Raw genomic sequence first — 23,518 nt, 5'->3', positions numbered from 1 at the left:
TAAGGGTGGTGTCATCTGCATATCGGAGGTTATTGATATTTCTCCCGGCAATCTTGATTCCAGCTTGTGCGTCTTCCAGTCCAGCGTTTCTCATGGTGTACTCTGCACATAAGTTAAATAAACAGGGTGACAATATACAGCCTTGATGTACTCCTTTTCCTATTTGGAACCAGTCTGTTGTTCCATGTCCAGTTCTAACTGTTGCTTCCTGACCTGCATACAGATTTCTCAAGAGGCAGATCAGGTGGTCTGGTATTTCCATCTCTTGCAGAATTTTCCACAGTTTATTGTGATCCACACAAAGGCTTTGGCATAGTCAATAAAGCAAAAATAGATGTTTTTCTGGAACTCTCTTGCTTTTTCCATGATCCAGTGGTTGTTGGCAATTTGATCTCTGGTTCCTCTGCCTTTTCTAAAACAAGCTTGAACATCAGGAAGTTCACGGTTCCCATGTTGCTGAAGCCTGGCTTGGAGAATTTTGAGCATTACTTTACTAGCGTGTGAGATGAGTGCAATTGTGCGGTAGTTTGAGCATTCTTTGGCATTGCCTTTCTTTGGGATTGGAATGAAAACTGACCTTTTCCAGTCCTGTGGCCACTGCTGAGTTTTCCAAATTTGCTGGCATATTGAGTGCAGCACTTTCACAGCATCATCTTTCAGGATTTGGAATAGCTCAACTGGAATTCTATCACCTCCACTAGCTTTGTTCGTAGTGATGCTTTCTAAGGCCCACTTGACTTCACATTCCAGGATGTTTGGCTCTAGGTCAGTGATCACACCATCGTGATTATCTGGGTCATGAAGATCTTTTTTGTACAGTTCTTCTGTGTATTCTTGCCATCTCTTCTTAATATCTTCTGCTTCTGTTAGGTCCATACCATTTCTGTCCTTTATCGAGCCCATCTTTGCATGAAATGTTCCTTTGGTATCTCTGATTTTCTTGAAGGGATCCCTAGTCTTTCCCATTCTGTTGTTTTCCTCTATTTCTTTGCATTGATCACTGAAGAAGGCTTTCTTATCTCTTCTTGCTATTCTTTGGAACTCTGCATTCAGATGCTTATATCTTTCCTTTTCTCTTTTGCTTTTCGCTTCTCTTCTTTTCACAGCTATTTGTAAAGCCTCCCCAGACAGCCATTTTGCTTTTTTTGCATTTCTTTTCCATGGGGATGGTCTTGATCCCTATCTCCTGTACAATGTCACGAACCTCATTCCATAGTTCATCAGGCACTCTATCTATCAGATCTAGGCCCTTAAATCTATTTCTCACTTCCACTGTATAATCATAAGGGATTTGATTTAGGTCATACCTGAATGGTCTAGTGGTTTTTCCTACTTTCTTCAATTTAAGTCTGAATTTGGCAATAAGGAGTTCATGGTCTGAGCCACAGTCAGCTCCTGGTCTTGTTTTTGCTGACTGTATAGAGCTTCTCCATCTTTGGCTGCAAAGAATATAATCAATCTGATTTCTGTGTTGACCATCTGGTGATGTCCATGTATAGAGTCTTCTCTTGTGTTGTTGGAAGAGGGTGTTTGCTATGACCAGTGCATTTTCTTGGCAAAACTCTATTAGTCTTTGCCCTGCTTCATTCCGTATTCCAAGGACAAATTTGCCTGTTACTTCAGGTGTTTCTTGACTTCCTACTTTTGCATTCCAGTCCCCTATAATGAAAAGGACATCTTTTTTGGGTGTTAGTTCTAAAAGGTCTTGTAGGTCTTCATAGAACCGTTCAACTTCAGCTTCTTCAATGTTACTGGTTGGGGCATAGACTTGGATTACTGTGATACTGAATGGTTTGCCTTGGAAACGAACAGAGATCATTCTGTCATTTTTGAGATTGCATCCAAGTACTGCATTTCGGACTCTTTTGTTGACCGTGATGGCTACTCCATTTCTTCTGAGGGATTCCTGCCTGCAGTAGTAGATATAATGGTCATCTGAGTTAAATTCTCCCATTCCAGTCCATTTCAGTTCGCTGATTCCTAGAATGTCGACGTTCACTCTTGCCATCTCTCGTTTGACCATTTCCAATTTGCCTTCATTCATGGACCTGACATTCCAGGTTCCTATGCAATATTGCTCTTTACAGCATCGGACCTTGCTTCTATCACCAGTCACATCCACAGCTGGGTATTCTTTTTGCTTTGGCTCCATCCATTCATTCTTTCTGGAGTTATTTCTCCACTGATCTCCAGTAGCATATTGGGCACCTACTGACCTGGGGAGTTTCTCTTTCAGTATCCTATCATTTTGCCTTTTCATACTGTTCATGGGATTCTCACGGCAAGAATACTGAAGTGGTTTGCCATTCCCTTCTCCAGTGGACCACATTCTGTCAGATCTCTCCACCATGACCCGCCCATCTTGGGTTGCCCCATGGGCATGGCTTAGTTTCATTGAGTTAGACAAGGTTGTGGTCCTAGTGTGATTAGATTGACTAGTTTTCTGTGAGTATGGTTTCAGTGTGTCTGCCCTCTGATGCCCTCTTGCAACACTTACCATCTTACTTGGGTTTCTCTTACCTTGGGCGTGGGGTATCTCTTCACGGCTGCTCCAGCAAAGCGCAGCCAATGCTCCTTACCTTGGACGAGGGGTATCTCCTCACCGCCGCCCTTCCTGACCTTCAACGTGGGATAGCTCCTCTAGGCCCTCCTGTGCCCGCACAGCCAGCGTGGGGTTGGTCCTCCCGGCCACCGCCCCTGGCCTTGGGCGTGAGGTTGGTCCTCCCGGCCCGCCACCCCTGGCCTCGGGCGTGGGGGTGTGGGGTAGCTCCTCCCGCCCGCCGCCCCTGGCCTCTGGCTTAAAAGGGCGTAGGGTATCTCCTCCCGGCTGCAGACCCTGACCTCGGACGTGAGGTAACTCCTCTCGTCGCCGCCCCTGACCTCAGACGTGGGGTGGCTCCTCTCGGCCGTTCCTGCGCCGTCGCAGTCTGGCACTCTCGCCCGGCTTCTGCCCCTGACCTCAGACGTGGGGTATCTCCTCTCGGCTGTGCTTAGCGCGCCCGTCGCAGCTGCCTGCGCTTAATAATCATAAGATCCAGCAATTTCACTTATGGGTATATACCCAAAAGAACTGAAAGCCAGGACTCAAAAATTCTTGTATTCTAATGTTCGTAGCAGCATTATTCACAACAGCCAAAAAGTGGAAACCACCAAGAGGCCATCAATGGATGAATGGATAAACAAAATATGGTATAAACCTATGATGGAATATTATTCAGCCTTACAAAGGAATCAGATTCTGATACAACATGGATAAACCTTGAAAATGTGCTAAGTGAAAAACTAGCCAGAAAAAAGGGACAGCTACTGTATGATTCCACATATGAGGTACTTAGTACAGGCAAATTAATAGAGATAGAAAATAAAATAGAGGTTACCAGGGGCTAGGAGAGGGGAGTTATTGTTTACAAAGTTTCTGTCAGGGATGATGGAAAAGTTATAGGGATGGATGGTGGTGATGGTTGCAGAAGAATGTGGATGTACTTAATGCCACGGAACTAAAAGTGACTAAGGGACCTCCCTGGTGATCCAGTGGCTAAGATTCTGAGCTCCCAATCAGGGGTTGCGGGTTTAAACTCTGGTCAGGGAACTAGATCCCATATGCTGCAACTAAAAATCCTGAATGCCACAACTAAGGCCTGGAGCAGCCAAATACATAAATTTTTTTTTTTTTTATTAAAAGTGATTAAAATGGTAAATTGTGTTCAGTTCAGTTCAGGTAAATTGTGTTACATATATTTTACCCCGCTTCTTTAAAAAATAGAAATATAAAGCTAGTTATTTTTGTTAATAAAATATCATTGCTATTATTACATATTTGTTATAATATATACATGATTTCATAGGCTAGCTGTGAAGTTTAAAACTACTGAACCAAGTTGGAGTTTTGCTTTTCCCACCTACAACATACCTTTCCCAGTAAGAGGTCTGTAGAAATGTTGGGAGGGGGTTGGGGAGTGGCGACCCTGGAATGAAAGGCACGGGGCTCTTGGGTGTCAAATCTCACCAACATTATGTTCATACCTCAGGAATCACGAACGCTTATTTCTGCAGAATGAATCAACTTTTCATCTGAGTCAGCTGATTACTATCAGACTTTCTCTCAGCTCTCCAACATGGGTCTTTTACATTCACAAAGGGGATGTAATGAGATAATCGTTAGCACTGAGACAGCTATTTGAAATGTAAATCAATAAGCCAGCGGAACCTGGGGACTGCTGCTATATAGACACCTTTTAATGGCCCCGCTCTGATAACACAGGGAGAATTGGGCTTTGCCGGTTGAGGAACCAGGCAGCTTCTAGGGTGGTCCTGGTGGCTTCATTCTACTACGGGGAGACAAACCCATTTAAAGGGACTCCAGGGGTTCAGCAGTCATTAAACTTCCTGGATTTCGGACATGGAAGGCCCCAGGATTTAACTGACCAAGAGCTCTGAAAACAAGCATTTGCTTCAGGTGAATGGGAAAAGTGACATACAAGGTTTACTCACAGAAGCATCCCTCTGAATTCTGGAGAAACCAGAGCAACAGGTTTTTGTAGCAGTTCATCGAAAGGCGGATAATACACAGGAGCAGAGAGGAAGCCAATTTCACGACAAGAACCAATTTCAGGTTGATTGATTAAGACGGAGTTCTCAGGCTCAAAGTTGTAATCTCCTTGGCATCACCAAGTTTTAACAATACTGTAAGCAGGTAGGGCAGGGAGTCCCTGGAGAAAGAGGACCAGGCAGGGCTTTTGTCGATTGAAAAAAAAAAAAAAATTAGTCACAACCTGTAAATAGAGAGTTATTTTATTTGGTGGGAATGTTAAGGACTCAAGTCTGGGAGACAGTATCTCAGGCAATCCCCCGAGAGAGCTGACTCTGAGGAGGTGGGGTAGGAGCCAGGCTACACACAAGTTTGCAGCAAGGGGCAGGAAATCTGAATATCAAAAGATTAACAAAACTGAAGAGAATTAGTGATCTTCTGTGTATAGGAATATGCAAGCGTCCAGTCTTGCTGAAATCATTTCTTTCATATGCATCTAGCTATCTGATAGATAGAGTGCCTGATGAACTATGGAATGAGGTTCGTGACATTGCACAGGAGACAGGGATCAAGACCATTTCCTTAGAAAAGAAATGCAAAAAAGCAAAATGGCTGTCTGGGGAGGCCTTACAAATAGCTGTGAAAAGAAGAGAAGCGAAAAGCAAAGGAGAAAAGGAAAGATATAAGCATCTGAATGCAGAGTTCCAAAGAATAGCAAGAAGAGATAAGAAAGCCTTCTTCAGCGATCAATGCAAAGAAATACAGGAAAACAACAGAATGGGAAAGACTAGGGATCCCTTCAAGAAAATCAGAGATACCAAAAGAACATTTCATGCAAAGATGGGCTCGATAAAGGACAGAAATGGTATGGACCTAACAGAAGCAGAAGATATTAAGAAGAGATGGCAAGAATACACAGAAGAACTGTACAAAAAAGATCTTCATGATGGTGTGATCACTGACCTAGAGCCAGACATCCTGGAATGTGAAGTCAAGTGGGCCTTAGAGAGCATCACTACGAACAAAGCTAGTGGAGGTGATAAAATTCCAGTTGAGCTATTCCAAATCCTGAAAGATGATGCTGTGAAAGTGCTGCACTCAATATGCCAGCAAATTTGGAAAACTCAGCAGTGGCCACAGGACTGGAAAAGGTCAGTTTTCATTCCAATCCCAAAGAAAGGCAATGCCAAAGAATGCTCAAACTACCGCACAATTGCACTCATCTCACACGCTAGTAAAGTAATGCTCAAAATTCTCCAAGCCAGGCTTCAGCAACATGGGAACCGTGAACTTCCTGATGTTCAAGCTTGTTTTAGAAAAGGCAGAGGAACCAGAGATCAAATTGCCAACATCCGCTGGATCATGGAAAAAGCAAGAGAGTTCCAGAAAAACATCTATTTCTGCTTTATTGACTATGCCAAAGCCTTTGACTGTGTGGATCACAATAAACTGTGGAAAATTCTGAAAGAGTTGGGAATACCAGACCACCTGATCTGCCTCTTGAGAAATCTGTATGCAGGTCAGGAAGCAACAGTTAGAACTGGACTGGATCATGGAAAAAGCAAGAGAGTTCCAGAAAAACATCTATTTATGCTTTATTGACTATGCCAAAGCCTTTGACTGTGTGGATCACAATAAACTGTGGAAAATTCTGAAAGAGATGGGAATACCAGACCACCTGATCTGCCTCTTGAGAAATCTGTATGCAGGTCAGGAAGTAACAGTTAGAAATGGACATGGAACAACAGACTGGTTCCAAATAGGAAAAGGAGTACATCAAGGCTGTATATTGTCACCCTGTTTATTTAACTTATATGCAGAGTACATCATGAGAAACGCTGGACTGGAAGAAGCACAAGCTGGAATCAAGATTGCCAGGAGAAATATCAATAACCTCAGATATGCAGATGACACCACCCTTATGGCAGAAAGTGAAGAGGAACTCAAAAGCCTCTTGATGAAAGTGAAAGTGGAGAGTGAAAAAGTTGGCTTAAAGCTCAACATTCAGAAAACGAAGATCATGGCATCCGGTCCCACCACTTCATGGGAAATAGATGGGAAAACAGTGGAAACAGTGTCAGACTTTATCTTTCTGGGCTCCAAAATCACTACAGATGGTGACTGCAGCCATGAAATTAAAAGACGCTTACTCCTTGGAAGGAAAGTTATGACCAACCTAGATAGCATATTCAAAAGCAGAGACATTACTTTGCCAACAAAGCTTCATCTAGTCAAGGCTATGGTTTTTCCTGTGGTCATGTATGGATGTGAGAGTTGGACTGTGAAGAAGGCTGAGCGCTGAAGAATTGATGCTTTTGAACTGTGGTGTTGGAGAAGCCTCTTGAGAGTCCCCTGGACTGCAAGGAGATCCAACCAATCCATTCTGAAGGAGATCAGCCCTGGGATTTCTTTGGAAGGAATGATGCTAAAGCTGAAACTCCAGTACTTTGGCCACCTCATGTGAAGAGTTGACTCATTGGAAAAGACTCTGATGCTGGGAGGGATTGGGGGCAGGAGGAGAAGGGGACGACAGAGGATGAGATGGCTGGATGGCATCACTGACTCGATGGACGTGAGTCTGAGTGAACTCCGGGAGTTGGTGATGGACAGGGAGGCCTGGCGTGCTGCAATTTATGGGGTTGTAAAGAGTCGGACACAACTGAGTGATTGATCTGATCTGATCTGGGGCCAAAGTTTCTTTCTTGATTGTTCACATCTTCGTTCCTTGGTTACCAGTAGAGCATAGAGCAGAAGACATTTCACAATTTCTTGACATAAAAGAAGCCATTTTTGGCCTAAGCCATGTTGTGATGCAAGCCTGGCCATCAGGCTTGCCCTTGAACGGGCTCTCAGAAATGGGAGAGTACAGGAACAAAGGACAAGCAGTCAGGAAACCATAGTTCAGCGGTAAGACAGGGTCCTAGTTCTTCCTCAAGGGAGGAACAATCTGATAACAGACTTTGAGTTCTGCAGTAATTCCGGTGGAGAACGGAATGGTGATGTGGACCCTTGTGACTTTGATCAGCTAAAGCTCGGACTCCGTTGACCCTGGCCCCAATTCCGTCCTGAATTCTCCTCTGCTCAAGCCCCTTCATGAATATGCATAAACCCTTACTGTAAAACTTTCCCAATTTAGTTGTTCAGGGAGACATTGCTTAGAGAAAGATGCCTGGTATCTTCTTTACTTGTGGCAGGTAATAAATCTTTTGGCTTGATACCTACCCAGAGGCGAACCCAGTTTTTCAGGTAATAATATCACCATCATCATCATCATCTGTAGTAATTCAATCTTTCCTTACCTTTATATCTTGCACAGTGCAATCTTGTTTATGTATTTGTGACTCATTGAGAGCCCTTTTCTCTGCTTCTTTTCTGTTTGATGTCAGCTCTTAGGTAATTTCATTCCAATGGGGCATTTTCATTGATCTAGACTTTAAAAAACAAAGAAATATCATTAAATTTGGTGACAGTGTGTCACAACTGAGAATAGACTAAAAACCTCTGAACAGGACCCTGTAAATGGGCAAACTGTACGGCTTGTGAATTAAATCTCAATAAGCTGTTAAAAACAAACACAACACATAAAATGAGAAAGTCTAGCCAAAGTGCAGAACCAATCAATTTATCACAGTGTTTGTTGCCAATTTTGACAAAATGTTTGCTGGGTGAGGAAATTAAAACAAGCCACGTATTTTCTGTTCATTATTGCTATCTGGTTCCAAATTTCTATCAATAAGTCAGAGTTGACTGTACTTAGCAAAAACAAAATGCTGGCGGGGGTGGGGGCAGGGATAAATTAGGGGTTTGGGATTAACATATACACAGTACTATATATAAAATAGATAATAAAGGATCTACTGCACAGGGAACTAACTATACTCAGTATTTTGTAATAACCCAAAGGGAAAAGAATCTGAAAATATAGATAGATAGATAGATACACACGTACACACACTCACACACTTGAAACTGACACATATTTGTAAATCAACCATACTTCAATTTGGGGCTTCCCTCATAGCTCAGTTGGTAAATCATCTGCCTGCAATGCAGGAGACCCGGGTTCGATTTCTGGGTTGGGAAGATCCCCTGGAGAAGGAAAGGGCAACCCACCCCAGTATTCTTGCCTGGAGAATCCCATGGACAGAGGAGCCTGACAGGCTACAGTCCATGGGATCGCAAGAGTCGGACACGACTTAGCGACTAAACCACCACCACCACGATACTTCAATTTAAAAAAATTTTTAGGAGGAGAATTCCCTGGCCTTCCAGTGCTTAGGACTCCGAGGTTCCACTGCAGGTGGCATGAGTTCTATCCCTGGTTGGAGAACTAAGATCCCACATGCTGCCAGGTGCTGCCGAAAAATAAATTTTTTTTAAAGAATGAAAACAACTAGACCAGTGGTTCTCAAGCCTGGCCTCACACAGAGGCCTTTGGTGGAATGTACTTAAAAAGAATCAGTGTCCATGTTCCTACCCCAGACCAAGAATATCAGAATCTAGATATGGGTTGGGTTTAAAGTTTCCCCAGGTAATTTTCATCTGCAACCAACAGTGCAAGCCACTAGTTTAAGAGATCCATTTTCCACAGTGAGATTCCACTTCACACTCATGAGGATGATTATTATTTAAAATAACAAAACCAGGGTTTCCCTGGTGGTTCAGTGGTAAAGAATCTACCTGTCAATACAAGAGACACGGGTTTGATTCCTGATCCAGGAAGATCTCACATGCTCAGGAACAGCTAAGCCTGTGCACCATAACTATTGAGCCTGTGCTCTAGAGCCCCGGAGCTGCAACTACTGAAGCCTAAGAGCCCACGTTCTGCAGCAGGAGAAGCCACCACAATGAGAAGCCCGCACACCGCAACTAGAGAGTAGCCTCCACTCTCTGCAACTAGAGAAAGCCCCACAGGCAGAAACGAAAACCCAGCACAGCCAATAAATAAAAAGAAAATAACAAAGCAAAAACAGAAAACTACAAGTGTTGGTGAGGATATGGAAAAACTGGAGCCCTTGTGAATTACTGGTGAAAATGTAAAATGGCACAGCCACTGTGGAAAAAAAGCATAGCAGTCTTCAAAAAATTAAACATAGAATTACCATATGATTCTGCAATTCTACTTCTACGTATACACATAAAAGAACTGAAAACAGGAACTTGAGTAGATATTTGTACACTCATATCCAAAACAGCATTATTCACAATAGCCCACAGATGGGAGCAACCCCAGTACCTACCGACTGATGGATAAACAAAATGTAGTATGTGGAGACAATGAAATATTATTCTACCTTAAAGAGGAAATTCTGAAAAGGAAATAAATTTTAATATATTCTAAACATGAATGAAACTGGAGGACATTATGCTAAATTAAGTACAGTATTTGTCACCATAGGGTTCTATGAGGTATGTGTGTGCGTGTGTGTATGTGTGTGTGCTCAGTCATGTCTGACTCTTTGCGACCTAATGGACTGTAGCCCCCCCAGGCTCCTCTTTCCATGGAATTCTCCAAACAAGAATACTGGAGTGGGCTGCCATTTCCTTTTCCAGGGGATCTTCCCGACCCAGGAATAGGACCTGGGTCTCCTGTATTACAGGCAAGTTCTTTCCCTTCTGAGCCACCAGGGAAACCTAGGAGACATCTAAAGTGTTCAAAATCATAGACACAGAAGGCAGAATGGTGGTTGCCAAGGGCGGGGGGAGGGGAGGATGGGAGTCACTCTTTAATGGATACAGAGTCTCAGATTGGAAAGAGGAAGAAGTTCTGGAGATGGATGGAGGTGTTGACTGCACAACAGCATGAAGGTACTTAATGGCACTGAAATGTACACTTACAAATGGCTGAAGTGGTACATTTTTTATGTTATCTCTATTTTACAATAAAAACAGAGAGATCTCCTTTTCAAAAATGGGAAGGTGATCCAAATTCTGGCCAGTGACACGGGAGGAGATATCTCATAGAGAGTGTCTGAAAAAAGTTTCCTCATTCCTAGAAGAGGGCTGCAGGGTGAGATGCTCTCTCTTACTTCTCTGGGTGCATCTGGAACTCTCTCTTATCTGGAACCCTGCAGCCATCTTGGGGCCAGCCGGAGACTGAAGCCACCACCCAAGGCAGCAGACAGATGGAAAGATGTAGGTCACTGGTGATGTCATTAAGCTCCCAAACCAATGGACTAAGAAGTCAGTCCTATCTTAGGGTTTATAGTTAAGTAAGAAAATACATTTCTTAAAGTTAAATTTACTTTGAGTTGAAATTTCTATAACTGGTTCTGAAAGGATCCTGACACTTGTATAATTATTGTTGGTATAACAAAAAATTGGAAATAACATAAAAGTTTAGGGAAATGGGTGAATTTAAAAAAATATGTATAAACATAAATGGAGTTATTATATAGTCGTTAAAGATAAACACATGAAGTGAAAGATTTTGCATATTATATGTAAATTCTAAATACAGTGTATTTTTCATTGACTTATACGTATATATATATATATATATGTATATATATCCATCTTTAAATAGATGGATCTCATAGGGCTTCCCTGATACCTCAGTTGGTAAAGAATCTGCCTGCGATGCAAGAGACCCCAGTTTGATTCCTGGGTCGGGAAGATCTGCTGGAGGAGGCATAGGCTACCCACTCCAGTGTTCTTGGGCTTCCCTTGTGGCTCAGCTGGTAAAGAATCCACCTGCAATGTGGGAGACCTGGGTTTGATCCCTGGGTTGGGAAGATCCCCCAGAGATGGAAAAGGCTACCTACTCCAGTATTCTGGCCTGGAGAATTCCATGGGCTATACAGTCACATGTATATGTATCAGTAAGTTCAGTTGCTCAGTCATGTCTGACTCTTTTCGACCCCATGGACTGCAGCACGCCAGGCCTCCCTGTCCATCACCAACTCCCAGAGTTTACTCAAACTCATGTCCATTGAGTTGGTGATGCCATACAATCATTTCATCCTCTGCTGTCCCCTTCTCCTTTCACCTTCAATCTTTCCCAGCATCAGGGTCTTTTCCAATGAGTCAGCTCTTCGCATCAGGTGGCCAAAGTACTGGAGTTTCAGCTTCATTCTCAGTCCTTCCAATGAACATTCAGGACTGATCTCCTTTAGGATGGACTGGTTAGATCTCCTTGCAGTCCAAGGGACTCTCCAGAGTCTTCTCCAACACCACAGTTCAAAAGCATCAATTCTTCGGCGCTCAGCTTTCTTTATAGTCCAACTCTCACATCCATATATGACTACTGGAAAAACCATTGCCTTGACTAGACGAAGCTTTGTTGGCAAAGTAATGTCTCTGCTTTTTAATATGCTGTCTAGGTTGGTCATAACTTTCCTTTCAAGGAGTAAGCTTCTTTTAATTTCATGGCTGCAGTCACCATCTGCAGTGATTTTGGAGTCCAAAAAAATAAAGTCTGACACTGTTTCCACTATTTCCCCATCTATTTGCCATGAAGTGATGGAACCAGATGCCATGATCTTTGTTTTCTGAATGTTGAGGTTTAAGCCAACTTTTTCACTCTCCACTTTCACTTTCATCAAGAGGCCCTTTAGTTCTTCTTTACTTTCTGCCATAAGGGTGGTGTCATCTGCATATCTGAGGTTATTGATATTTCTCCCGGCAATCTTGATTCCAGCTTGTGCTTCATCCAGCCCAGCATTGCTTATGATGTACTCTTCATATAAATTAAATAAACAGGGTGACAATATACAGCCTCGATGTACTCCTTTTCCTATTTGGAACCAGTCTGTTGTTCCATGTCCATTTCTAACTGTTGCTTCCTGACCTGCATACAGATTTCTCAAGAGGCAGATCAGGTGGTCTGGTATTCCCATCTCTTTCAAAATTTTCCACAGTTTATTGTGATCCACACAGTCAAATGCCAATTGACTACTGGAATAGTCAATAAAGCATAAATAGATGTTTTTCTGGAACTCTCTTGCTTTTTTGATGATCCAGCGGTTGTTGGCAATTTGATCTCTGGTTCCTCTGCCTTTTCTGAAACCAGCTTGAACACCTGGAAGTTCATGGTTCACATACATATATGTATCAGCAATACATATATGTATATGTTACAAAGAGACAGACACAACTGAGTGACTTTCACTTTCAAATATATAATAGTGGTTGCCTTTTTGGAGGGATAGAATGGGACAGAAGTGGGAGTAAAGAGGTAGCATGTACACTGGAATGTTCTATTTCTGATTTTAAAATATGAAACATGATGATATTTTAAAAATTGACAATACTGGGATTGTATGTAGGTATGTGTATGCTTATGATTCTTTGTACTTTTCTATATTTACAAAATCCTCAAAGATTAAAAAAAAAAAAAAAAAAAGCTTCCCTAATGCTACCCCTGGCCCAAACAAAATTAATTAAGAAGAACAGAAAAAAAATCTTTTGGTAAAGACTAGGGAACTTAAGCTAATGTCTGTAAAATTACAGGTGGGCTCTAAGAGTTCAGAATATATGGGGTGTTTTTTTGTTGTTGTTATATAAGAGGTTTTTCATCTGTTTTTGTGGTGCCACACGGCATTCAGAATCTTAGTTCCCCAACCAGGGATGGAACCTGTGCCTTCTGCACTGGAAGCACGGAGTCTTAACCACTGGACCATCAGTGAAATCCCAGTATGATAGTCTTTAACCTTTTAACTTTTTATTTTGAAGTAACCATAGGCTTATAAGAATTTTCAAAAACATTACAAAAGGTCCAATGTACCGCAACCCCTTACATAACCATAGTACACTATCAAAACCAGGAAACTGTCATTGCCACAGTACAATTAAGTAGCCTCGACACCTTACTGGGACTTTCCCTATTTAACCTTTCTTTTGTTTTTAATGTCTTTAAGTTACAAAAGCAATTTGCTCATCGACAAATTAATGGATAAATAAGAAGTGGTACATCCACATAATGGAATAGTACTCCATCATAAAAAGGGATAAAATACCAATACATACTACAACAAGGAGATCAAACCAGTCAACCCTAAAGGAAAACAACCCTGAATACTCACTCAAGGAAGGACTTACGCTGAAGCTGGAGCTGCAATACTTTGGCTACCTGATGTGAAGAGCTGACTAATCAGAAAAGACACTGACACTGGGAAAGACTGAAGGCAAAAGCGGAGGATGAGATGGTTAGGTAGCATCACCAACTCAATGGACATGAATCTGAGCAAACTCTGGGAGACAGTGAAGGAGAGACAAGCCTGGTATGCTGCAGTCTACAGGGTCCCAAAAAGTCGGACACAACTGAGCGACTAAACAACATACTACAACATGGATGAATTTTGAAAATAGTTTGCTAAGTGAAAGAAGTCGGACACAAAAGGTTATATATTGTATGATTCCATTTATATGAAATGACCAGACCAGGCAAATCCTAGAGATAGAAAGGAGATTGGTGAGTTTCAGGGGCAGTGGGGAGAGGAGATGGGGAGCAGGATCCTATGGGAATGAGGATTATTCTCACAACAGTTATGGGTTTCCTTACGCCATGATCAAATGTTTTGGAACTAGACAGAGGAGGTGGTTGCACAACACTGTAAGCTCACCAAATACTGCTGAATATCTTACTTATTTTAAATGGTCAATTTTATGCTATGTGAATTTCATCTTACTAAAAAAAGCTTTTTAAAGCAATTTGCTTGTTGTAGGAAAATCTAAACATAAAGGTAAAAGTAAAAAATTATAATTTCTTTTCCCAGCTGCTCATATCCATGTCCAATCCCATCCCACAAATATACCTTCCTTTAACTGTTTATTTTTTTAATTTTTATTTATTTTTTTAAGTTAACAAGGGAAGTCTTACAGGGAGGAGGTCTTTTATTTTTATTTTTTTATAATTGCATTGTATTTCTTTTTGGGTGTCCTGGGTCTTTGCTGCTGCACTGGACTTTCTCTAGCAGTAGAGACTGGGGTCTACTCTCTGCTTGCTGTGCCCAGGCTTCTCGTTGCAGTGATTTCTCTTGTTGTGGAACACGGGCTTTGGAGTGCACAGGCTTCATAATTGTGGCATATGGGCTGAGTAGTTGCACTTCTCAGGCTCTCTCGAACACAGGCTCAGTAGTTGGGGCACACGGGCTTAGCTGCTTTGCAGTATGTGAGATCTTGATCAGGGATCGAACCCATGTTTCCTGCAACGAAAGGTGGCTTCTTTACACTGAGCCACCAAGGAAGCCTTCCTTAACTGTTTATATATATATATATATATAACTCTCCAAACTTTAAAAAGCTTTATAGTATCCAGAGAGATACATATGTTTCCTTCTCTCCTGGAGGCTTACTGAGGACTTTATACCCACGTGAGCCAGGCGATGTTGTAGGTGATAGGAAACTCAATGGTGAACAAGACAGGCTGGAGGAATTAATTTTCTAGTAGGAGATGGGCAGTAAGCTTGGGAATGAATGTGATTTTCAGTTGTGGTAAATGCTCTGAAAAAATAAAAGTGGGAAAGATGGTAGAGAGTGATGTGGGTTGGTGGAGGGCCAGGGTGGATAGTAAAGGTCTCTGAAATGAATGATGGCATCTGAAATGAGTGAAGACAATTAGGGAGGTGAAGATCTATGGAAAGAGAATTCAAGACAAAGGAAATAAAGCTAAACATCTTGGGATTTCCCTGGCAATCCAGTGGCTAAGACTCCACCCTCCCAATGCAGAGGGCCCAGGTTCCATCCCTGGTCAGGGAACTGGATCCCACATGCTGCAGCTTAGAGCTCACATGACACAACTAAAGATTCCAAATGTTGCAACTAAGACCTGGCACAACCAAATACATTAAAAAAAAAAAAAAACTAAAAGAAGCTAGGTATCTTTACAGAAATAAGACTGTATACTAGGCACAGTGATCCACTACATGTTTATACACGTATTAGATATCTCGCCTTCCCCCTTCTTTTTAAATTATTTATTTATTTATTTTTAAATTTTATTTAACTTTACAATATTGTATTGGTTTTGCCATATATCAAAATGAATCTGCCACAGGTATACATGTGTTCCCCATCCTGAACCCTCCTCCCTCCTCCCTCCCCGTACCATCCCTCTGGGTCGTCCCAGTGCACCAGCCCCAAGCATCCAGTATCGTGCATCGAACCTGGACTGGCGACTTGTTTCATATATGATATTATACATATTTCAATGCCATTCTCCCAATCATCCCACCCTCTCCCACAGAGTCCAAAAGACTGTTCTATACATCAGTGTCTCTTTTGCTGTCTTGTATACAGGGTTATTGTTACCATCTTTCTAAATTCCATATATATGCGTTAGTATACTGTATTGGTGTTTTTCTTTCTGGTTTACTTCACTCTGTATAATAGGCTCCAGTTTCATCCACCTCATTAGAACTGATTCAAATGTATTCTTTTTAATGGCTGAGTAATACTCTATTGTGTATATGTACCACAGCTTTCTTATCCCCCCTTCTTTACCATATACTATACGTGTATTTCCAAGTTGGCCTCATAGCTACATGTTATTCCATAATAGTGATACATCATATTCATTACACATGTACTTCCAAGTTGGCCTCATAGCTAAATGTTATCTCATAATATTGATACACCATCACTTACTTAGGGGCTTCCCAAGTGGTGCTGGTGGTAAAGAACCTGCCTGCCAGTGCAGGAGACACATGAGATCTGGGTTCAATGCTTGGGTCAGGAAGATCCCCTGGAGAAGGAAATGGCAACTCCACTCTAGTATTCTTGTCTGGAGAATCCCATAGACAGAAGAGCCTGGTGGGCTACAGTCCATAGGGCCACAAAGAGTCCGACATGAGTAAGGTGACTTAGCCCATGCTACATACATCACTTACTTAACTATTTCTCTGTTCATGGACATTTAGGTTGTTAACAGTTTGGAGCTATTTCCATATTCCAATTCCAGGGCCCTTAGGGTGATTCCTCTTGTTGTCAACTAACTTTGTGTGTGCATCACAGGGACTACCAGGTTGTCCTTGGAAAACTAACTCTTTAAGTTGAGAATCCTTTGTCTCAATAGCCCCAATGAGTGTAAAAGGGCAGTATTGTCCCAGATTCCCTACTGATTCCCCCATTCATTCATCTAACATTTATTAAGCATGTTTTCTATGCCAGGAATTATACTGAGCATTATAAATACAAAGAAGATGAACAAAAGATTCTAACCTCAAATTGCTCAGTCTTAGCACAACGATAATTATCAAGACACTGTAAATCAATTATATCTCATTTAAAAAGAGAAGAAAAAAAAAAGCTTCTTCCTTTTCTGCTTGGAGCAGTATCTCTACCCAGGCAGGTTAAGGCTTTTGAAAACCAACAGAGTGGATTCTTTCCTGAATAATTATCCTATTCAGGGACATCAATGACATAATGACATCAACTTTTCTAAGCTGCAGTCTTTAGTAGTTTCTTCAATCTTAGGAAAAATACACCAAAGAAACTCTGCTGATGTAATTAGGTGTGAAGAACTAACCTATCAGAGTGATCACCCAGTGCCCTCAGGGTGATTCCTCTTGAAGTGTGGTATCCGATGACATGGGGTTGGAGAAGGACACTGTGGTTCACTATTTCAGTCAGCTGCTTGTGTTGACATTTTCTTAGGAGCAGGTTGGGGAGAGCAAATCTTGACTGTGAGAGCACATCAGGCACTTTATTTTGGATACATTGTATTTTCTTCTTCTCCTGACTCTGATTCAACAGCAAAGGTGGCCTCCTATACATAAAAGAAGGTCCGGTTTTTATATCAGTCATTGATAAATTCTCTGTAAACCTGAGGACAATCCACTTAACACCAAGTTTAAAGTGGAACATATAAGATTCAGTGGGGTCTTCAGAGAACTATATTAATAGGCTGTAACCGGAACTTTGTATTAATGAGAGGAATAAATCCTCTGTTAGGGGGGTGGAGGTGGAATTTAGGTCCAGAAAATTTCAGGGAACATGAACCACAGACCTGTCCAGAAGCTTAAATCCAGCCTCGTGATAATTGAGATTTCTGGTTTCTTTACATTTATAGGGTTCAACTTCCCAAGTGTTTTGTGTTAAAGAAACAATGCAACCAGCAAGTTTGCTAATTTCATATTAAACACAATTTCAAACCACTTTAGAGTAGTAGTTGTTCTCAAAGATAACTGACAGCTTTGCTTTTGATTTGTCTCATTAGGCTGGGTCCTCTTTTTATCCTTAAAACAGACATTTAAAATTAAAATTAATATCTAGATTTGGGATCTTCACATAAGGTTCTTAAGAAACATTCTGTGTTCCTGCTTCTATGCCGTAATTTCTATTGAGCTAGTTAGTTGCACTCTGTCTAGACTTCTTGGAGAAAAATATCAACAATATGTTTTTCTCCGTCTTGGGTTCCGCAAGGGAGAATTATAGGAAAACTTAACAGGTACTTTCCTACTTCAAGCAGTTGGATCTATATATTTATCTTTTGCTTTTTTTTTTTTTCCTTTTCCTATGTTTACCAAACAGTAACTGGCAGCAGCAGTCAATAAAGTACTTCGGGAAAACCTGAGCAAATTCGGCCATTCAAAATAAAACCACCTCACCGGAAGGTGTACAATGAAGCACAAAAATAACCCTGTTAGGTGGGACTAGCAGGTTACATCATGGAATATGGTAATCCTCTATTTAATTTACAAAGCCCTTGGCCAAGAGGAGGAAGGGATGGAAAAGTTTGAGTGAAGGCTTTAAATGACTAGTCATACAGACAGTGAGTCACTGTAAGTTTCCAGTTAATAATCCCCTCTGCCGGGCTGGGCTTTATGAGCCACAAAGCAGTTTAAATGGTAATGGCTCACAGTTTTATGGTTTCTTCTACCAAATGAATACAGAAAATGAAAGACGCCCTGAGTTGTCTTTGAAATGTAGGGCAAATTCTGACTGGGGGCAGGGAGGAGGAAGGTGGAAAGAAAGAGAACGAGGTAAGATGCCTGTGAGGCAGGGAACGGAGAGGGCTGGTGAAACGAGAAGGGAACGATTTTCAGGAGTTGAAGGCTTTTCTCTCCACCTTGGAACTGCTGTCCATTTTCCCACATTCTGTGCAGAACAGCACGGAAAAGACCACCCCCGCGACATGAGAGGCTCGCGTTCCGCCGCCCCGCGCCGAGTCGCGCCAAGGTTCGCTCCCACCCCCGCCCCCACTCGGTGACAGGTGGGGCAGCCGTGAGGCAACCAGACCTCCGCCTCCTCGCGCTGCCTGCCGGGAGCCGGCGCCGCTTCCGGTTGCTCTCGGCCCCGAACTCCGACTCCCGTCGGCCCCCGGGAAAACCGCAGCGGGGTCGCGCGGGCACTGCCGGAACTCGTAGTTTCGCCTTCTGCCGCGCTTCATAAGCGGAAACGGGGTCGCCCGGGGCCGAGAACTACCGAGGCGAAGGTACGGGTGGCGGCGAGGGGTCAAACCGCGCCGGGCGTGGGGTTGGCGCTGAGACGGTCGGAGGTGGTTGGGGCTGGGTGGGTGGAGATCAGCGCGCACACACGAGGAGGGTAGAGTCGCCGCTGCCGCCGCCGCTGTAGTCGTCGCGAGTGCGGAGTCGGAACTTGAGCTGCCGCCGCGACGACGCCGAGGATTGTGCCGCTAGCCCCCGGCCCTTCTGCCTTGCCGCTTTCCTGGGTCAGCGCGGCCTGCTCCTCCCCAGCCCGTCTCCCCCGCCTCCATTTCCCGCCCTCTCTTCACCACACACACGGCCCCCCCGATCATGGATCCCGGCAGTGGTGGCGGTGGCGGCGGCGGCGGCGGCGGGAGCAGCAGCAGCAGCGACTCGGCGCCCGACTGCTGGGACCAGGCGGACATGGAAGCTCCCGGGCCGGGCCCGTGCGGCGGTGCCGGCGGCCCCTTGGCGGCGGCGGCGGCCGAGGCCCAGCGTGAGCACCTCAGCGCGGCCTTCAGCCGGCAGCTCAACGTCAACGCCAAGCCCTTCGTGCCCAACGTCCACGCCGCCGAGTTCGTGCCGTCCTTCCTGCGGGGCCCGGCCCAGTTGCCGGCATCCCCAGCTGGCGCCGCCGCCAACAACCACGGAGCCGGCAACGGCGCGGGAGGCCCTTCGGGTAAAGGGCCGGGATCAGCCCCCGGGACGGGAGGAAACCGTGCTGCGAGGGCTGGGGCAGATGGCCTGGGGGCCAGAGCCCACCTGGGACGGGGCCCGGGAGAGGATCGGGGGCGCGCCTCGCCCGGCGAGGGACGCGTGGCCGTGGGGCCGGGAGGCACGTGGGCCGCTGACAGCGGCGCCGGCTGTCCTGGGTGGGGCGACCTGGGGCAGGAGAGGCGGTCTGCGTGGGGCGACCGCGGCGGGGGGCGGGAGCAGGGTGCGGGGCGCACCGGTGGGGTCTGGGGTCGACCTCTCACCGCCCCCCGCAGGGGAGCAGTTCCCTGCTGGGAAGTGGGAACCGTATGGGACGGAGAGCGGGTCAGTGCCACGAGGCCTAGAAGCCAGGACAGATGGAGCCAGGAGTCGGCCGGATGGGCGTTGAGAGCGCTGAGGAGTTGGGGCGGACGAAAGCTCGCGTTTTACCTTCACCTTGGGCCTGGGCGAGAGAGCTTCCCCCGCTGCAATGCCTGTTACTGAAAGTGTAATTACGTTTTAAATGTCCACGGACCCCAACAGTCCCGACGGAATCCCAGGATGCATTGCAGCCCTGCCACCGGGCCGAAACTGTTGGCTGTCAATAGATCCTAAGCATTTTGTAAGGTTGTGAAGTAAACAGAGTGTCGCAAAGTTAGCGTTCTATACTTAACATTAAATTGTGTAGGAAATGACGTTGATCTGTGTGCCCTTTTTCTTAAATGGGACTCGGATTCTTCCCTTTAGTTGATGACACGTTTAGAATTTTTATTGCGTTAAAAATCGTTTGCCTCATTCAGGTTGCTTGGTGTAACTCATTCTCTTTGTTCTTGTGTCAGGAGTTAGTCTGTTTCAGACACCTGAGCATTTGTTAAAAACTTCTTAGGGGTCATATGAAGTTTTGACCATGGCTAGTCGAGTGACTTTCTGTGACTTCAAGTTAAGTCTTCAAAAATCTCACTGTACTTAGGGGCTGCTTAAGTGATAGTATGCTTTCAGGTACTGATTTTGTCAAGTGAGTGAACCTGATTCCTTTCTTTAGTTCTTTGTTGTCCTATTTCTTGGATAGGTAGACACTGTAAAAGTGCTGTAGGAGTTTAGTTTCTTAAGAAACTTTGCCTGCAGTTTTCTCTCTTGAGGCAAAAAGAGAGTTTGGGGAAATGCTTTTGGGCACACAGTTGGACTTAGTTATTTTATTGACTGGTATTTCTTTTACTTGTGTGAAGCCGTTGATGTTTTCCCTTTAAACAGAAGGTTAACTTTGCTTACTACTTGGGTCTACACAAACTTCTTCACTTACCAACTCCTAAAAGTGCCTAGTTCCCCAAATCTTATCATGCAGTTTGCTCTTATCCAGCCATTTTCTTTTTTGACCCTCACTTGTAAATCTGGAGTTAACTAGTATCACTGTGACTAGACCTAGGACTCTATTTCCAGCCTATGTAGCCATCAGCCAGTTGTCAAGGGATGGCAGTCGTTAGAGCAGTGGTCTGGAAGGGTGGTCATTCTTGAATGAGTAGGCATTGCCTCTTATGATGGACTGTCTTTTCTCTTCCTGATATTTATGTGCTGATGTGAAGTTTTACTCTTAATCCTTTCCTCTGTGACACTGCCAGAAGTTGGAGATGTAGAATGTGTAGGGGAGTGGTTGTTCCTACCTTAGGGATCCCTACATTATGGTCAGTTTTTTCTTCTTTTTTTTTTTTTTTAAATCAGAAACCTAATTTGGTGTTACTGACTCTTACTAGCTGTTTCTACAAAATGCCAGTTAATATTTAAAAAACAACTCACCCATCCTCTGTAGGATGTCTATTTGGGAAAGAATGGATGGTCCAGAGTTAATGTGGCACTGTTGGATTGCACGTTCCAGCATAAATTCAGGCCCATAGATTATACTAGCATAAGAGCAAAGAATTGTGTTTGGAAGAAGCAGGGAAAACATTGACATGGCACTTAGGTTGAAATTTGTGAAGGGGAAGCCCATAAAGGGTGCAAGTATTTTTTAGTGAGGAAATCAACTGTAGGGCTAGCGTGTTGTTAAGTCATAGCTTCTGTTAAGTGTTCTTCTGTTGTTAGCTAAAAGTCAGCTAAAACTGGTGGTGGATGTGTTTTTAAAACTTTTAAAAACTTCAGGAGAGCTCTTGAAGGAGTGTAGAGGAAGAGCACTATCACGAACGACTTTAGTTATTTATGACTGCACTGGGTCTTCTTTCCTGTGCGAGGGCCTTCTCTTGTTGTGGAGCAGGCCTGTATGCCCGCAGGCTCAGTAGTTGTGGTGCAGAGACTTACTTGCTCCACCTCTTGTGGGGTCTTCCTGGACCAGGGATTGAACCCAGGTACCCTGCGTTGGCAGGCAGATTCTTAAGCACAGGACCACCAGGGAGGCCCAAGAATTGACAGCTTTTAAAATGTACGTGTATAGGATGAGTATCTGTCATTCTCCTGAAAGAGAAGGCTAGTTTTCTCTTTTTCTCTCTTCCTTTTTTTTTTTTTTTCCTCCAGTGGTACTTGGAGCAACCGGTAAGGGGAGATGCTTTTGCACAAAAAGTCATCCACTTTCACTGGCAGGCTGCTGGTTAATCCTTATATCCAGCTATAGGATATCCTGAGTCACAGCTTGGGATTCAGTGTTGACCTTGGATCTCTGAAAATTTTTAACATAAGTTTCCAAAGAAATGATTAAGTAGAACCCATGTAAGTGTAACTACATGCAATTCATTTAAGTATAGTTCTCTCCAGATCCAAGTAAAATGGCTAAGTAATGGTCATTTAGAATCCTTCAGATGAATGAAATGTAGACAAGTGTTGTGTGTGCCAGAACAAACATTTTCTATAATCGAATGTACTTATTTTCGGTTCCAATTTGCACCAAGTTCAGGCTTTTTTATTGTTAAATGAGAAACAAGTTCACCAGTGTTCATCAGGATTGCTTGGTGTGTTTGGGCTGCTATAACAAAATACTGTAGACTTCGTAGCTTGTAAACAACAGAAGTTTATTGCTCAGAGTCTGAGATCAGGGTGCCAGCCTGGTTGGGTGAGGCTCTCTTTTCTCTTCTGGATAACAGACTGCTGACTGACTGCTTTCTGTGTCCTCCCAGGGCTGAAGAGGCAGGGGAGTTCTCTGGGGGCCTCTTTTATAAAGGCACTAATCCCATTCATGAAGGCTCTGCCCTCATGGTCTAAGGCCACCCAAAGACCCCACCTAATACCATTACTTTGGGCATTAGGATTTCAACATAGGGATTTGGGGAGGAACACAAAACAGGCCATAGAACTTGGCCAGAGCTTCTAAAGTAATGGCATAGAGTTCTGTCATCCCTCCCTCATTGCCTCTCAAAACTGCCATTGTGAAATGGATATGGAATAAAACCAGCAGTTGTTTAGTCACTAAGTCATGTCCAGCTCTTTGCGACTCTGTGGACTGTAGCCTGCCAGGCTCCTCTGTCCATGGGATTTCCCAGGCAAGAATGCTGGAGTGGGTTGCCATTTCTTTCTCCAGGGAATCCAAGAATAAATCCATGTCTCCTGCACTGGCAGGTGGATTCATTACTGCTGATCCACCAGGGAAGCCAGTTAGTCCTTAGGAGGGGTTTAAGTCGCTTGGTGGATGCTGTTATTCACTGAATTTTCCCAAAGGTGACTGACCTCTTCTGAGCCACCAGAGTAGAGAAGATACAGACTCAAAGTAATAGTCAGTTTTGTCCTGAAGGGCTCTTACACTTTTTTATGTTAAAGAATACCAGTTGACTGATAGTTAAGTTTAAAGAGATGGTAGATATGGTTGCCCCTTTGTTTTTCTTGTGACTGAATGCCTGCAGTAACAATTGTAATAGAAAGGACTTTTCAGATGAGACAGTGAATGGAATAAGTGGGCTGAGGAGATCAGGGAAAGTATTGTTCCTGGAGGAGTATTTCTTTTCCTACCATGTCA

General features: G+C 43.7%; 2 protein-coding genes across 5 annotated transcripts in view; one reads left to right on the top strand and one right to left on the bottom strand.

Moving 5' to 3' along the window:
• TNFRSF17 (TNF receptor superfamily member 17) overlaps nucleotides 1–20,323 on the bottom strand; it is a 90,422-nt gene extending 70,099 nt beyond the window's left edge. The window contains exons 1-4 of one of the 2 annotated variants that reach the window (XM_061402545.1): nucleotides 20,038–20,323; nucleotides 16,995–17,234; nucleotides 7,828–7,959; nucleotides 4,492–4,709 (exon numbers count right to left, since the gene is read on the bottom strand). The gene's annotated coding sequence lies outside the window, so the exon portion shown is untranslated. The remainder of the gene's footprint in view (nucleotides 1–4,491; nucleotides 4,710–7,827; nucleotides 7,960–16,994; nucleotides 17,235–20,037) is intronic. The other variant, XM_061402546.1, reaches the window with a different exon arrangement.
• GSPT1 (G1 to S phase transition 1) overlaps nucleotides 18,882–23,518 on the top strand; it is a 33,729-nt gene continuing 29,092 nt past the window's right edge. Inside the window, exon 1 of one of the 3 annotated variants that reach the window (XM_061402543.1) lies at nucleotides 18,882–18,902. Coding sequence is in view for 2 of the 3 variants with exons in the window: in XM_061402540.1 (XP_061258524.1) it covers nucleotides 19,225–19,573 (349 nt within the window). In the remaining variant the exon portion in view is untranslated. Of the gene's footprint in view, nucleotides 18,903–18,948; nucleotides 19,574–23,518 lie in introns of those variants that run through there. The other 2 variants (XM_061402540.1, XM_061402541.1) reach the window with 2 other exon arrangements.

This window comes from Bos javanicus, chromosome 25 (assembly GCF_032452875.1).
Source record: "Bos javanicus breed banteng chromosome 25, ARS-OSU_banteng_1.0, whole genome shotgun sequence".
Classification (NCBI taxonomy): domain Eukaryota; kingdom Metazoa; phylum Chordata; class Mammalia; order Artiodactyla; family Bovidae; genus Bos; species Bos javanicus.
Note: the sequence above shows the minus strand (reverse complement) of the source record. Positions and strands in the feature narration are given on the sequence as shown.